This window comes from Malaclemys terrapin, chromosome 8 (genome assembly GCF_027887155.1).
Source record: "Malaclemys terrapin pileata isolate rMalTer1 chromosome 8, rMalTer1.hap1, whole genome shotgun sequence".
NCBI classification, from domain to species: Eukaryota; Metazoa; Chordata; order Testudines; family Emydidae; genus Malaclemys; species Malaclemys terrapin.
Genome location: NC_071512.1, coordinates 74,376,514 through 74,394,257, shown reverse-complemented (window position 1 = coordinate 74,394,257; position 17,744 = coordinate 74,376,514). Strand labels below are relative to the sequence as shown.

General features: G+C 38.9%; 1 protein-coding gene across 2 annotated transcripts in view; it reads right to left on the bottom strand.

Moving 5' to 3' along the window:
* The window catches only part of DPYD (dihydropyrimidine dehydrogenase), a 613,360-nt gene that overhangs the window by 149,068 nt on the left and 446,548 nt on the right, over positions 1 to 17,744 (bottom strand). For both annotated transcript variants that reach the window (XM_054037742.1, XM_054037743.1), the window contains exon 15: positions 6,184 to 6,252. In XM_054037742.1, coding sequence (XP_053893717.1) covers positions 6,184 to 6,252 — 69 coding nt within the window. The remainder of the gene's footprint in view (positions 1 to 6,183; positions 6,253 to 17,744) is intronic.

The following is a 17,744-nucleotide window of genomic DNA, read 5'->3' as shown; positions in this document are numbered from 1 at the left end:
TCATGTTAAATGTAAGATTTTTTTTTCTGTCAACCTTTTTTCTTTTGGTGTTTAATAATAAATAAATATAAGCTAGAGTTGAGCTAGAGTTGTTTGGAAATATCTATCAGTCACTTAAGGGGAGAGACCATTATGAGAGGGTATTGTCGTTTTCTGAGGAAAAATCAGAAATTCAAAGTAAAGACTAAATTTATAAAGGAAAAATAAAGCAAATATTTTACTTAAATATAAATATTTAAGGACACTTCAAAATCCATTTTTTAAATTGTTTACTCATGTTGAAATGTGATTTTTATATTTCAAATTTTCAGATTGCTGGGCTTAGAAAAATGGGTGGGATATTAGAATTTTTCTTTATGAGGGTGGCGAAAAATCAGGAGTAGCTCTGGTATTATGAAAACCACAACAGCTATAAGAAATAAGACTCAATAAACCAAATTTTTTACATTTGAATTGGACTGAAGATGCATATATACAAAGGTGATAGCTAATAGAGTACTTTATAGGGTGGCCTTTTAAATCAAGTTCAAAGAAATTTTTACTTATACAAGTGTATCAGCATAGAAAGCTTACACCTCAAAGGGTTTGGCTTGGCTCAGATAACAAACACTCTAACATTTGGATGCTTGTCTGAATTCTACTGAAGCCTCTTGGGTCTACAAAATTAGTTGGGAAACTGTATGATAACAGGTTTCCTTGTGGCATTTCAATACTTCTGCTGCTGTTCCCAGCTGGAACCTGGACATGAAGTGGAATGAGAGGATGCATAATAATGAAAGTGAAGTTAACCAAACTTCAAATGTTAAAAAACACTGTGTTTAAGTTTGAGATATGCTGAAATTCAGGACGGAGCTCTTATTTTATCGTAACCAGTTTGCCCATCTGTATAACTTACTAAAACCGAAGAGCGACTAAAGGATCCATCATGATTAAATGAGCCATGCCCAGAAGAACTTTATTCAAAATTCAGCAAGAGTGTAGGGAAGTCACAATTTTGAAAAATGAAATCCATTATTTTCAGCTGAAGAAACTATTTATGCAGTTCTCAGTCTCAGCAACTCAGAACCTCTGCTCAGGTGCTGATAACTGCAGGAAGACCATCAGGAAAACTTCATTTTCTCTTGTTCAATTCCACTACCATACAGCCTCTTTGCAGAAGAGTTTTGAACTTTTGTCCACAGGCAGAACATCATTGCTAAATTGGTTCTTCGTATTTGCCACCATGTGTCTGTTTGAGATTAACAGGGAGATTAATAGCTTTTAACTCTGATTTTATGTCACAGAGATACTTTAGCCCTGGAGCAGCATCTGGCAAATCAAAACAAAAACATACCATTAAATTCCTGTGTTTCACTTCCTACTGTGTGGTTGTTAGGGAATCCCCCACAACAACCATACTGAGCCCTATTGTGCACTACTGATACATTGCTATTGTGAGAGATGCAGTGTACCTTTTCCACTATCATGTATGTGCCTGTATATGTGACATACATTCAGCTTCCTGGCTTGCATCTCCAACACAGAAGCCCCTTAAATTTTGGGAGGAGCAGTTCTGAATACCTGTTTCCTCCTCAAGGTAAAAGTATATGGTGAGAGGCCATGCAGAACCAACCAAAATCCCAAGGGAATGAACCTATTCAGATAGCAGTATAAGATTTAAAGTGGTCATCCCAACCCTTTAAAAATAAAAATGTAGGTGTTGGGGCCTTGTGACAGCTGAAGAATAGGTATGGACTCCGGGAGGGGTAGGAGATGGAGGATAGTCCCTTGGTCTTTTGGATTTGTTGAAAGAGAACCTACAATTAGTGTAGAAAAGCCTTAAATAAGCCTCTTAGCCTGAGCTATTTGAAGTTATATGTGCAACAAACAAATTGTGAATAACATCACTATGACCTTAGGCAACCTGGTGTTCACACGCTACACACAACCGCAATGAGTTTTGCACAAAATATGTGTTGTGAGGTATCTCTTGAAAATTAACACTACACTGGTCAATAATATCATTGTAAAGTATGTGTAACAATGTTGCATATGAAATTATGTATACTCACTAATATTATGGTTTAAAGTCTATGACTAAAAGGTGTTTAAACCAGGCACATCATGGGGAGTTGATAAACAGGGTTTCTGCAGACAAAGGAAAGAGGCCAATTTGTATTGGAGGAAGAGAGAGTTTGCATAGTAGCATCTACCAATGGGGGAGGAACCAGCATGGAGCTCATGGCTCCTTTACTCAGCATGAGCTAACAAACTTTATCTGTGGCTACCCTTCAGAAGAATAAATTTCAAAGGTTCACTGAACTATAAACAGAGGGGAGTGAACCCCTAGGTTCCATCACTTTAAGGAGACAAAGAAACAAAGACATTTGATCTCTGTGATGGGTCCTGGCCAGACCAGCCAGTAAAAAGCTAGAAAGAAACTTTGATTGAGAAAAAAACCATCTTGAACTCGCTAGATTACATTTTATACTTCTAGATGCTTTTTTCACTTTTATTTGCTCTTCCTTTATTTCTTTTACTTTGTATCTCTTAATCCATGATCTGTTGTTAACAAACTTGTTTTGCTTCCATTGTAAGTCATCAGTGCTGGCTAAACTCAGTAAAGTGTGTGATTTTAGTAAACTGATAGGTTGGAATGTTATACAGAAGGGATAGGCAAACAACATCCCACGGTCCGGATCTGGCCAACCAGCCATTTTAATCTGGCCCTTGAGCTCCTGCTGGGGAGTGGGGTCTGGGGCTTGCCCTGCTCTGGTGCTCCAGCCGGGGAGCAGGGTCGGGGGCTGCTCCATGCAGCTCCAGGAAGCAGCAACATGGCCCCTCTCTGCCTTTTACACGCTCCAATGGCCCCGCTCTGGCACTCCAATGGGAGCTGCAGGGTTGGCACCTGTGGATGGGGCAGAGTGCAGAGCCGCCCGTCCACACCTCTGTGCAGGAGCTGGAGAAGGGACATTCCGCTGCTTCCGGGAGCTGCTTGAAGTAAGCGCTGCCTGTATCCCTAAGCCTCTTCCCATGCCCCAATCTCCTGCCCCAGCCCTGATCCCCCTCCCACCCTCTGAACTCCTCAATCCCAGCCCAGAGCACCCTCCTGTACCCTGAACTCCTGATTTCTGGCCCCAGCCTGGAGCCTGCACCCCCAACTAGAGCCCTCACCCCCACCGCAATTTTGTGAGCATTCATGTCCCGCCATACAATTTCTTTTCCCAGATGTGGTCCTCGGGCCAAAAAGTTTGCCCACCCCTGTTATACAGTCTCTGTAGAGGTAGTGAACCTAATACTTTTTCTGTAAGAATCCAGTGAGAGGATCTGGACCCTGCAGGAAGATGATGTGGGGCAAGTTTGGGGCTTGAAAGGTTCTAAGGTCAGCCTGCAAGAAGTATCCAAGTGGACAAAGCCAGGGTGAAGCTTGCGGGCTGCTGGCTGGCTGTTTGGGTCACATTTCTGAACCGAAGTTGCACAATCACAAGACACCCAGGATTACAAAGCAGACATTGACCAAACCTCTTAGTAGTCTGGATCAACCCCCAAAATGTCCCAATCAGTAAAATGATCTATTTATAAAGATTATACCCGGCTCATGTTTTGTGTTGGCATGGAGAGGTGTTTAGTAGTTCAGTTTGCAACCTCTTCTCTATGCCTCAGACCTGGTAATTTTGAAAACTTTGTTAGAATCAACCCTCTATAAACATTGAAATGGCGGTTAAACTAAATTCATGCATCATTTGTTCATCAGAAAAAGCTGATGTCTGCTTCCATTGATGAGTAGGAAGAAGGGAAGTTACTTAAAGATTTTTAGAAGAAATATATAATAGAAAGATGAAAATGTGAAAAATCACAAAGTGACATTTATAATAAGCTACAAGGAAATTAAAAGGTCAGACACTATTTAAAAAATGTTCTTCTTCAAAATAAATCAACCAAATTCCCTCTTTGAGTTGATACTGTGAAATGCTCCAAAAGGAGACACTAGCCACTGCACATTTAGACAAGAAGTCAGAAAGAAGTTCAGTAGTTGCTGGTACACACAGATAACTCCTGTGCTTCGAAGACTAATCACGAAAGTTAGTTTCCCAACTGCAGAAGTGGATTCCATAACTGTATACTCTGTACAATTGCTTGCATCAGGGCATAGTGTTTGTTGTTGACCTCAGAAAATAAAAATAATTAAAGAGTAAAGAACAAGAAAAAGCCCATGGAAGACCCAATTAAGAATAAATAATATTTCCCAAAATACCTTTTCTCTAAGGTAATTAGCAGAAATTAAAAATAAAAAAAAACCTGACAGATCCAATGACAGCAAATGAAAAGATTTCATCTTCTCCTCACCAAGTTACTCTGGCAGAGAGCTCGAGACACAGTATCCATTCCCTTTGTCTTGTACTTGCCCCAAAACTAGAATTCTGTTCTGTATTTACATTTTTTCTTACTGAACTGGAGTAACTTTTGCCTGCTGTGTGACAAGTTTCAGCAGCTTTGAATGAATGTGATCATGGGAAAAGCTATCCATCATTTTCATGAGCCTTCCACTTCCTAGTCAGCTCTGCAACTTGTGACTATGAAGCTGTTGTTATTTTTGTTATTGGCTTCCATGACAAGCTGACCTTTAACATGAATAGGTCGGTCTCCTGTGGAGACAGAATTCACAACCTTCTGGGGCTTATGCACTCTGGAAGGCCACATTTATTATCTTCTGGATAAGGCCTTAAATATGGTACAGAAATATTACTGCATTTTATTATTAATTATGCTAGGTGTTTTCCAAGCTGCGGACATTAAGAATTACTTTGAGTATGTAAGTTACATCACACTTTTCAAAATATATTTATCCAACAACTCCATCGTTTCCAAAGTGCTACTGCTAATACAACTGCAGATTCAAAATGTCTTTTTTTTTTTCAAATTGATAGCAATTACAGATAAAAGAACACTAAACATTTTTGCCTTATAGAAAAGAAAGAAGAGGAGTAAGCGGCATGATAAAGCCATTCATCATAGTCAGTTTAAAAGTGGTAAAGCTCACGTCAAGCATGGATTCCGCAAAAGATTTCATGGTCAATTAAGTAAATACAGGTATAAAATGGACCTAGTGTTGAAGATCACAAAGCCAATTACTGATAATGTTTAATTTCACTTCCCTAAATCCCCAAAGTGATTTTTTTTCCTCATAGGTTTAAAATGACCAAAGGAAATAGAGAAGCATCATTCCAGATCACTCTAAGAGGCTTTAGAAGGCTTTGTGAAGAAAAATCAATTATATACATAGATATATACATATATGCACACACACACACACACACATATATATACACTCATAAATATATGCACGCCCCCAATTATTTATGTGTGTGGTATTTATAATGTAATTAATTCTGAACTAAAGCTAAGAATAAGGACTAGCTGATTGTTTTTTCTTCACAAAGGGCATTAAAGCTTCTAACATTGATTTGGATATACACCTCTCTATTTCCTGTGGACATTGTAAACCTTTGAGGAACAAAATCTGTTTCATATTTAAAAAATATGCTGTCTTAATCAAGTATTTCTTATGATATTCACCATGGACATAAATATTTTTAATAGCTTTTTTCCTTCAAATTGAAATACAAATTTCAGGCGTATGGTTGGTTGTTTGCATTTATGCAAGATTGGATTTATATTACAGAAAACCTGCTGACTGCTATTATATAAAATGGCTTTCTTTGCTATCATTTTTGCAAGTCTGTATTAAAACTAGAATAGCATTAAATGAGCCTTTTATACTTTAAATATTCAAGAGTTTTATATTCAAAATTTCTTCTGGTGCTGTCAAACTAGTGTGCCTGTAGGCAAGGTAAGATCAAGTTAGGCTCTCAAAGGTAGAATTAAATTTTATCAGGGCATTCATCATAATATACAGTTTGCTTAAAATGCAAATAAAAAGTATGTGGATTCAGAGACTAAAGGCTTTTCAGGTAGTGTGTAAAAATCCAAGGGACAGGCTTTTATGGAATAGATGTTCTTTAAATTTACATTTCCTTCATTTTAATGAAAACACAGAATAAACAAATTATGATGGACATGTTTTAAATGTTCATTTTTTACTTTGAATCTATTTCTTCTGTAGAGTTTCTTATTGCAGCTCTTTATTTAAGAAAAATAAAAACAAGACATAAAAGATGAGGAAACATGTTAAGGAACAATTACCTCAGCCATTTTTGAAAGTTCAGTCCAGTCATCCTTGTTGTAGCTGCACATGATACTGGCAATTACAATCTGAAAAGAAAATACATCCAATAATTTGTAAGCTGCTGTATACGTGAATTATACCTACTATGTATAGTGACACAGAATCCTGTTGTACTTCCAACCAGTAACTATTATAGCACTGTATTTGCACATTGAAGGCAAAAAAGATCCACAGATTATCAATGTTTTCAGTATTAAAAAACAATTATTCAGCAAAGCTGGCAATACTACACAACCCTAATTTTACAGTAGTTTACATTGTCATCAACATATAGAGCCCAATTCTGCTTCCAAACAGTCGATGAGAACAGAAGCAAGCCTAGGCACCTGTATCTAACAGGTGCATTACCGAACCTAGCTGTTTACAGGAGACAAAACTGTAATTTTAATAGTTTATTACTACTTACTATATCAACAGTATTATAGGCTCTTTACAGATAGGTAAGAAGACATGTCTCTGCTCCAAAGAGTTAACAATCTAGATTGGCAGCACAGAAATACAAAACTCCCATTGATGTTAATGACGCTAGGATTTGACCCGGGGGGGTGGGAGGGATGTAACACTGACATTCACTATACATCTGAGTAGCTCCACCAAATATCTAATGTCTTCTAATCTCTAGTTTAACGCCCCCATTAGGGGAAGAGATGGGATAGCAGGCCATTCGGAGTAAGTTTGTTTTAATGAGGGAATGGCAGTAGGGAAGAGTGTTACTCATGCATAAAGTTACAAAAAGGGTTAAATCTTTGCAAGATTGAGGTCTAATTTATTGTTCACATGCACCTCCTGGCAATTTTCAGTGCTATTGTTTCCAGGTTTCTCCCTCTAAGATTATTCGCATTCTTTTCCCTGAAGATGATTTAGCTTTCATTTTTCCAAGGTGAATTTCATTTGTTATTTTCTGGCCATTGTTGCAGTCTCTCAGTGTCTTTGTCTGTTATTTCTCTTACCTGCCTGTTGTTCTCTACATCTCTCAGTTTTTGTATCTGTGAATGTAATTAAGTGCTGATTATCTCAGCTTCCAGATCATTAAAGGTTTTAAATAAAACTGGATCTAATATGTCATCTCTGATACTCCGGCTAGATACCTCTCTCCAACTCAATACATTGTTGATATGGGCCTTCAGCCAATTTCCAATTTATGTGACAGTACCCAGTGAACTGAGACTAGAAGACAGCATCTGGCCTGGACTGCCAGACCTTAGGAGACTCCATCATATACTTTGAGGGACATCAGAAGAATGAGGGTGTCATATTTTCTGCTGGCATAAATCACTGAAGTCAATGGACATTCTGTCTCTCTCCAGTAGCCTCTCTTATAGCCCTTACACCAGCAGAGAATTTAGCCCAAGAGATCCTACAGCGGGCAGAAATAAAGGAAGAGGTTAGAAGAAAAAAAAAAACAGAATTGAAGGGATGTCCCTATACTTCTGGCAAACAGAGGCTAGGGACACCATCCCTGCCCATCCTGGCTAATAGTCATTGATGGACCTATCCTCCATGAATGTATCTAGTTCCCTCTGTGCAAATTTTATGGTTGGAAAATATGTAGAAGATGAGATATTTAAACTCTCCAGGGAAGTGGGTGAAAGGGGCAGGAGAAATGATGAGCATGGTTCCAGGGAAAATAAAAGGAGTTGCCCAAAGAACAATTTAACTGCCAAAAGCAGTTTCATGCTTTTATAAAAAGAAATGTGAAATATAAATCTCTCTTTTTCTTCAATAAAAATGAAAAATTGCATTGTTCTAAAGAGTTGTTTTTGTTTTTTTCTTGGCAAAATAAAAGATTTTGAAGTACTATATTTCTCCTATTAATATATTAAATGTATATATCTTTAGTTGTATACCTAACTAGCATAAATATAAAAAACAAACAAATTATTGATTAAACATGTGCAGTCACTGTTGGTGTCTTTTATTGCACCCCTTAAAGTATATGAGAGGAATAATATGTCAATTCTGTTAATGACATTCCTTTATAACACATTTAAAAAAAAAAACAAAAATCTTTTTATAGTTACAGGACAGGAAGTTCTGTGGCCTGTATTATTCCAGAGATTAGACTAGATGATCACAATTGTCCTTTCTGGTACTGAAATCTATGAACTCTATTTCATAAGTGTTAGGTCCAAGGAAAATGGAGTATGGAACAGGTTGTTTGGCCAGCTTAGCCAAAGTTAGGCTAACTGTAGTTGCTGGGCCATTCCTGTCTCTCTGTGAAACATGAGGACATGCTTGCTTGGGCTTCAAAGAATGAGATAAAGGGGGGACCGTATTCTTGTACCAAATGTACTAGGAACTTGCAGTCTCCACTCCCTGTTTCTGTTCTTCATCTGTACTCAACTCCCTCCTTTCTCCTAGTTTCTGGTGCATGACAACAAAGCTCATAAGAAGTTGCTGAGGCATTATGAATTGTTTGTACTGTCAAAGAAGATAGATATGCATGAATATTAGAAGCTCTTAACTAGTAAAGGGGGGGATCGGGTTGCTTTAACTATGACGCGACGGAACTGTCTATATAATCTCACTAGTTATTGTAATCGGAGCTGGTTCTCTCTGGAGACGGGCCGCTCTCTATTGTTGTGTGCACTCTTCAATAAAGAGCTTGTATTGGTCCTTGCTGGTGTTGCCTGTCTCTCACTCTGCGGTCAGACAACGAATCTTGCCGTCTGGGTTAAAAAGTCGCCGACATAAGCATTTAAGTTATCTTGGAATACTCAAGATGACTTAAGTGCTTATAAAACAAATATCAACAATAATAAATACTTTTTAACAAGGCAGTTTTTTGTATTAAATATCCAAGAGCATCAAAAGTTGAAGCTCATTGTGTTTCATACTTCATTATCAAAACTAAGTTTAGGAAAGTATGTATATATTCAGAAATTGAAGGGTAAAGAACTATATAAAATGCTGCACTGGCTGGATGCTGCCCAAGAACCCATGACTAAGACAGAAAGATACCCTGACAACATTCTGGAGTCACAATCTGAAGTACATTGGAAATCTAGGAAACAATTCAAGTTCAACTTAAACCATTATTTTTTTTTAAGCAGGAAAAAGCTATAGAGCAACAAAGGTGAATAAGTATAATTATAAGTAGATGAGTTAGATTTCCTCAAGTGTTATTAATGAAGTTTGAAAATTCTACTGGGAGTATACGAAGGAGGAGGAACAAGATATGTGGTGTTTCAAGGAGCTGTTAATTAAGAAAACATGGAATCATAGAAGCCTACGGTTGGAAGAGACCTCTGGAGGTCACCTAGTCCAACCCCCTGCTCAAAGCAGGACCAACCCCAACTAAATCATCCCAGCCAGGGCTTTGTCAAGCTGGGCCTTAAAAACCTCTAAGAATGGAGATTCCACCACCTCCCTAGGTAACCCATTTCAGTGCTTCACCACCCTCCTAGAGAAATAGTTTTTCTTAATATCCAAGCTAGACCTCCCCCACTTCAACTTGAGACCATTGCTCCTTGTTCTGTCATCTGACACCACTGAGAACAGCCTAACTCCATCCTCTTTGGAACCCCCCTTCAGGTAGTTGAAGGCTGCTATTAAATCCCCCCTCACTCTTCTCTTCTGCAGACTAAATAAGCCCAGTTCCCTCAGCCTCTCCTCATAAGTCATGTGCCCCAGCCCCCTAATCATTTTCATTGCCCTCCGCTGGACTCTCTCCAATTTGTCCACATCCTTTCTTTAGTGGGGGAGAGCCCAAAACTGGATGCAGTATTCCAGATGTGGCCTCACCAGTGCCGAATAGAGGGAACATGTTTATTAAATATTGATTAATGTTAGTATTCACATTTAAAATTATGTATGTACCTGTGTCTAACATAGTGGATCATGGTAACAATAATATAGTTGAAAGCTGAAATTGCATTTCCACTGTAAATGTTCATGTGAAAAATATGATGAGAAAGTTTGAAAAATAAGGTTTTTGTTTTATTCTCTCTCTTTCCCAATGTTCTCTTACAACCTGAAATTAAAACTGATTTTCCTATTTCAAACCCAATACTCCACTTTTGTAAACAGTCCTTACTCAAGGGACTACTCCCTCAGATGAGACTGGGACAAATAATATGAGAGCTACTCTTGTAGGTAATGATTTATCCTTTTTCATTTGATAAATATTGCTTTTTCTGCATTTCTAACGGAGCTCAGTTTTGTTTACATCTTTCTTTCATTCAAAAGCATCAATGATACTAGTGCAGCTCTGGGAACAGGGTTCATTACTTAACTTGTGTTCCTTCTACTAGCTTTTTCACAAAAAAGCCTCTGTAGTTAGGCTAATTTCACTTGATATCAATAACAAAATCATGTTTTAATAGCCAGATAGGGCACTTTGGTGATGTCAGAGGCATGTATTAATGCCTAAAAACACAGGGCTGGGAATTTATCAAGAAAATGCAGAGTAAAACCCATATACTTATTATATACAATGGATGGAAAATAAGGGAAGCAAAAAGGACAAAGGGTAAAAATCATTCCCTTCATTTTTTAGTGTAAAATAATATACCCATTAATTGCAAATTTCTGGATCCTCTCCCCCGTTATAGCACTCTATAGACTACTGGCCTCTAAAATGCCAGTTTGAAAAAGTATATGAACCTACAGAGCAATTTCCCACAAACATATCCTTAGAATTTAAGCATTCAATGACAATTTTCAAAAAATGTGTAAAGGTAGAGTGATGTGCAGCCTAGACCTTGTCTCCCAAGGACAAACTCAGAATGAATTTTTATATTTGACTCCTGTCAGGAGTCCAGAAAAGATAATTTATAATAGAAATACAGAGAAAACTTTAATTCTGATTATTTGAACAATGGTTTTGAGATAAATCTTACGCCAAATCTTGCTCACCTTACTTACATAAGTAGTCTATTGACTGACCAATAGAGCATGCAATAAAGCCACCGCTAAAATGTAACATCTCGTAAATGAATGTGGGCTAAATTGTGGCTTTACCATAAACCCTGAATAAGGGGCAGCATGTGGTTGTGCTGACTTAGAAGCAGTCTAGAGAACCAGTCATGACTGTATCACAATCTGATGCCCAGGTCACCCCTTGGTCCAGAACAGAAGTGCCAGCCCTGTATTGGGTACAGATTACTTTCCTCTTTGCACCAGCTAACTACATTGGCCAGGGTGTATATGTGCGTGTGTGGGAGGTGAGGTGTAGCATAGCCTACTCCCCTCCCACCCATGCTGGAGGTTGGAGGAGTGGCCCCATAGACACTGCTTTCCCCCACACTACTCCCCGTGGTATGAGTAGTCTAGGGAGAGGAGTAAATGGATTCCTTACTCCCTGAGCGGGCACACGGGCGAGTGACAATCTCTCCCTGTGCTTACAAGGATGAACAATTTTACTAAGAAAAAGTTTGTGAACTTAAGTCAGACTGCACGTTTAGAACAGGCTGCATTAGGGACGGGATTTTCTTGATTATTCATGCAGCAAAAGGCCCCGAAAGAAAACTTTTTTTTTTTTTGCACTATAATCTGCCATTCGGATCAGGAATTGTAAGATGAATACTAGGTTCTTTAACTACAGTACAAAAAGCTCCATTTTGCACAGTTCTGTAACTAATGCATTAGTAGTTGTTTTACTTAAAAGGACACTGTCAAGGTACTTCTCCTAACCTTTAACATATTTTTCCTTACCGTTCATAATAACCATCTAAAAGCTTGATACAGAAACCTCTTTCCTTCATAAATATTTCTTCCCTTCCCTATGCGTATATGACTGCATCATGAATTTTGTGATTTTGGTTTTTAATTTTTAAGTAAAAGGAACATAGAAATATTTGTGGCCTTTTACCCCCTAACACACAGAATTCATTATAAAGACTTTCTAAACAAAAAGAAAAAAGATTGGACCTATTTTGGGTCTACCCATCTTGACCATTTCTATTTAAAAATAGGCCATTTTAAAGCTTTATCTGGAGTATTCAAAAGGTATAGATTAGTTCACACAATTTCTCCAGTTACTGCTCTGGAAGGAAGAGGGGAAGCCTCAGTAGATTCAAAGGTTCTGACAGGTCTCTAGATTTTAAGATGAACATTCCTATATTCAGTACAGTAGCTATCTCAGACAGATCCCAGTCCTATCTATCTTCAATGATCATACTTATGATTCTCCCTCCGCTAGCCCTATCCCTTTTCTCTTCCTAGACTATTCTCCCAATCCTATAGACATTCTCCCCATACTCAAGAAACAACAGCCACCCTACCCATAATTGATTTTTCTTTATTCCCTTCCCTCTTTATCCCAGGGATTATCCTCGATTAACCTGAGTGTTATGAAAGTTCTGCACCAAGTTCCATTTAAAAAGTACTGCTGGCTTTAACCTGTACTATCACTCCATACTCTACACCAAACAATGCATTCTGAAGTACTTTTGAAAATCTCCATGAACAGAAAGAAACTGTGGGTATTTTCACTTTGAGAAATTTCTGCTGAAGGCTGTAAAACTAGGAAGGAGCTGCAGGGAGGTAGAAGGATTAGGTTTGTAATAGTTGCCTATTTGAAAAGGAGAGTTCACTAACTTGACTAAGATATGGAAGAGGAAGAATGGCTTGATGGGCAGAGAGAACAGAGATTGGTAGATAGAAAAAGTATGTAATGTATATATGAGGTTATTCTGAGTTTATCTAAACTTCAGAAATGAATTGCATTTGGTTTGGATAAATAGGAAGAGCACAATCCTGGAAAGTCGCGATTAGTTCCAAACCATTTTGCCCATCCTAAACCAATAAAACATAGCTTAGACCCTAGACTGGTTTGGTCTGGAGAAACTGAGCCCAACTGCTCCCAAAGAGAACTCCTTCATTTCAAAGAATTTACCCTGTAAGAAAAGGAACAGACAAACTGCAGGAATAGGCTTTGTAAATTATTAACAAAAATCACAGGTTGGGGTGATCTTTCAGAAAGCAGTGAGAAAACGGGGTGGTGTTCATCACCCATGAAGGCTTGGTAAAACAGGGCAAACAGTTATCAACTGGATCTTAATCTCAGAGCAAAATTCACCACTATACAGAGGCCAGAACAAGGGCTACATGGCACTCAAATCTAACCTTCGTCCTGTTTCACCCAGACACAGTAAGCATTCCCATTCCCATCTAGCACATTTCATGAAAGCATTTACAAATGCAGCAGGATGATGGCTGTTCAATGAAAATAGTTTACCACATGCTATATTTTTCAGTTATTACAAGCAAATGCCTCAGTCCTTACTTAAAAACAAAAAAGGCCAACCAAAGTTTGCTGTAACTTTGTATCAGATAAAAGAATGAATGCACACTACAGGCCATAGGCCATATTCTGCCCTATTTTGTGGCACTCCAGTGGCATAAAGTGGTTGCAAAGGGGGCAGGTTCCTTTGGTTGTATAGAACTGATGTAATGACTTTATGCTAGCCTACCTCTGTACCCTCAAGTCTAGGAAGCATGTCAGGAGCCATTCTTTCCCAGAGTAATGACTCATGAAGGGCCACTACAAGCTAGTGCAACTCAGAACATTCCGTAGTTGCTCTAAGTTTCACCAAGTACCAGTGTCAGAATTGTGGCAGTGAAAAGGTGCTGTAGAGATGTGGCTAGAGCAGCACCCCCTTGTGGACCTTCCAGATGCCCTGATGAGATCATGGGGGGAGGAGGGGAAAGAAGAAGACTCTATCTCCAGTGTCCATTGCGGTGGGCCCTGGTCCACTAGCTAATTGTCCTTTCAGTCCTATTGTTTTCTGCAGGGCTGAAATGCTCTAAAACAAAAAGCAAACCCAACTCAATACTGGGCCTCCCACCAGTCTTCCTGTGAGGCATCCCTGCCCTTTAATTTGGGCTCAGGTCCCAAACAGTCTCTAACTTGTGAGTCACTTGCTCCTTGGGGGTCTAACTGCTCCTCCCCAGTGGATGCTCCAGCTAGCAGGCCCATATCTCCACAACTTGGCGAGCAAAGCTCCCTTTAGGCAAAGATGCAGAGCTCTAGCTTCCTTCCTGAATAGTCAGCCCTGAACTTAGCCAGGCTCTCTCCTTTTATTCCCCACTCCAGGCTTGGCACTGGCCGCAGGTATACCAGTGGTGGGGCTAGCTAGGCCCATAGGCCCTCCTTAACACCTTCTCTGCTGGTGTGGGGCCTCTCTGCCCCATTATAGGTGCCTTAAAACCATTTCCCCCCTATGAATTTGGCCCATTAAACTCAAGTTTTTTTCCCCCAAGCTGCAGTGAACTGTTCAGGTATAGCTCATCACTATCATATATTAGCAATTTGGCAAAGATTTGTCAGACTATTATGCTGCTTCCTATTATGATGTCTTATTTGCTCTGAGGAAGCATCTAAGAACACCACTCATAGACCAGAATCCCATTGTGCTACGTGCTGTACAAACATAGAAGAAAAAGACAGTCCCTGCCCTAAGGTGCTTACTATCAAAGCATATGGCAAGAGACAACAAATAAATACAGACAGACAAGTGGGAGCACAAAATGAAACAATGAGACAGTAAATAAATAATTGCAGTTTCCTACTCCCAAATCATTGATTTGGATAATTTTTTTTACTCTCCACCTTGCCTCTTCATCAGGCTCTTGGAATCCCACCTGTTTCCATCTGGTGTACACAATTCTTTTGTGCACAGCTGCATGGAATCTTACACTCTGAATTGCTAGTTTATACAATGAAAAAATTTCTAAAATCCATCTCACCAGAAACAATATTCTGTTTATAATAAATATTACACACACACACACACACACACACACTTAAATGTACAGTAGTGAAAAATAATCAGCACCCAAAAGATGTATTCTTGTTAAAAACTTTTAGGAGCCAGTTAAAATGTGTTGCCTTGTAGACCTGCCCAGGTTTTTATTTTACTTTGCTTTTTCATTGCAGTTTTTGATTTGTTGCAGAACTGAAATAAAAATAAGCTTCTTATTAAAAACTACCTAGAATAGCAAATCCCATGCAATAAGAGAGTTAACAATTGTAAACCCTGTCATGTCTCTGAGAAGCAGAGGAATTATCTTGTTATCAATTTAATAATGGAACATTGAAGTAAATGATGCCATCCACTGACACCAGTAACACTCTCTCTCCTGGGAAATTCATGTCTGTGGGAACTGTCAATCTAGATGGATATGGACATATTAAACATTGTACCTTCAGTCCATAAATCTATTCTTTCTATGCTGCCTTAATAAAAAGATTCTGCATGGTGATAAAGACAAGCAATGCAGAATGTCTTGACATTACTGACCTACACTCCTCCTATTTAAAAAAAAATCTTCCAGAGAGTGGATATTAAATAATTTAACAATCTCTAACTTTCCCTTGTTTTTCCTCATATCTTGTATTTAAAATATCTTCAAGAGATTTTATGTCAATAAAGACTGAATAATTACATGAAGATGCAAATAGCGACTAATGCTGTATTTATTATCCAGCTTACTTTGTTTAGAAAGCTAGCTGCTTACATTCCTATCTTTGCTTTATATCTTCTCCACTGTTTTTTCAAACTAAAGTGGAAATAATATACAGTATATCTAAAAATAAACAAACAAACAAAAACACACACACAGGCGGGGAGGGGGATATTTCAAAGAACAAAAAGGGCCACATCTGAGGCTAAACTGAAATGTTTATTTTCAAAGCAGGAAAAAATTGATCCTGTGACAATGTTCACTTATGATGACTCCAGTTCTATTACATCAAATGACAGATGTAGATTTAATCAGATTACTGATGGATGTCGGTGAGGTAGACTGGGATATAACTCCAAATTAAGGCACATAGTCGCTAAGATCCAATGTAAGTCCTCAGGCAAATGAAAACTTGGAGTTGGAGACAAGCCAATTTCTCAAGAAAATAATAAAATGTTGTTGCTTTCTCTGTAACAGGATGCTAAACAGACCACATCTGATGAGCTGTCACCTGATATAATAGACCAGTAGCTTGATTTCTAGAGATGTTCTCCACCCACAATTCCCCTTGAAATCAGTCAGAGTTGTGGGAGCACTACACAAATGAGGAAGGCCCAAAACACAAGTTCCATGTAGTGCTTATTGTAGACACGATAGTGATAGGTGCAAGCGATAGAACAATATCAGTGAATAAATCTGGCAGCCACAGCAACCCCTCAGACAGAGACAAACACCTACAAGATCTTTATCATGCATTCGTAAAACTACAATACCCACCTGGGGAAGTGAGGAAACAGATTGACAGAGCAAGACGGGTACCCAGAAATCACTTACTGCAGGACAGGCCCAACAAGGACAATAACAGAACACCACTGGCCATCACATACAGCCCCCAGCTAAAACCTCTCCAGTGCATTATCCACGATCTACAACCTATCCTGGAAAATGATCCCTCACTCTCACAGACCTTGGGAGGCAGGCCGGTCCTCGCTTACAGACAACCCCCCAACCTGAAGCAAATACTCACCAGCAACTACACACCACACCACAGAAACACCAACCCAGGAACCTATCCCTGTAGCAAACCTCGTTGCCTACTCTGTCCCCATATCTACTCTGGCAACAGCATCAGAGGACCCAACCACATCAGCCACACCATCAGGGGCTCATTCACCTGCACATCCTCTAATGTCATATATGCCATCATGTGCCAGCAATGCCCCTCTGCCATGTACATTGGCCAAACGGGACAGTCCCTCCGCAAAAGAATAAATGGACACAAATCGGACATCAGGAATGGTAACATACATAAGCCAGTAAGTGAACACTTCAATCTCCCTGGTCATTCTATTACAGATTTAAAAGTCACTATCATTGAACAAAAAAACTTCAGAAACAGACTTCAAAGAGAAACAGCAGAACTAAAATTCATTTGCAAATTCAACACCATTAATCTGGGCTTGAATAGGGACTGGGAGTGGCTGGCTCACTACAGAAGCAGCTTTTCCTCTCCTGGAATTGACACCTCCTCATCTATTATTGGGAGTGGACTACATCCACCCTGATTGAATTGGCCCTGTCAACACTGGTTCTCCACTTGTGAAGTAACTCCCTGCTCTCCATGTGTCTGTATATAATGCCTGCATCTGTAACTTTCACTCTATGCATCCGAAGAAGTGAGGTTTTTACTCACGAAAGCTTATGCCCAAATAAATCTGTTAGTCTTTAAGGTGCCACCAGACTCCTTGTTGTTACAGCAACACAGGAATCCAGTGAATTTACATGGAGAGCTGGCTGAAAAATGATACTTTTTTCCTGTGGAAAAAGTTGTTGGCCGAAACACTGGAAAAAATAGTTTAAAACCCATAACATTTTCAATGAAAAAATGAAAAAATAAAATTGACCATAGACTGAAAAACTGGAAGTGTTGAGCCAAAAAATTTCAGTTTTTTGATTAAAAATGTCAAATATTTTAGAGGAAAGAAGATACTGTCCATGAAAGATGTCCAATGAAGGCAAAATCAGTACCTGGAGAGCACACTTTAGGGAGACAGGAAAGCTGTAGGTGATCAGAAAACCCAGGGTCATTATATGGGGGAGGATCAAGAGG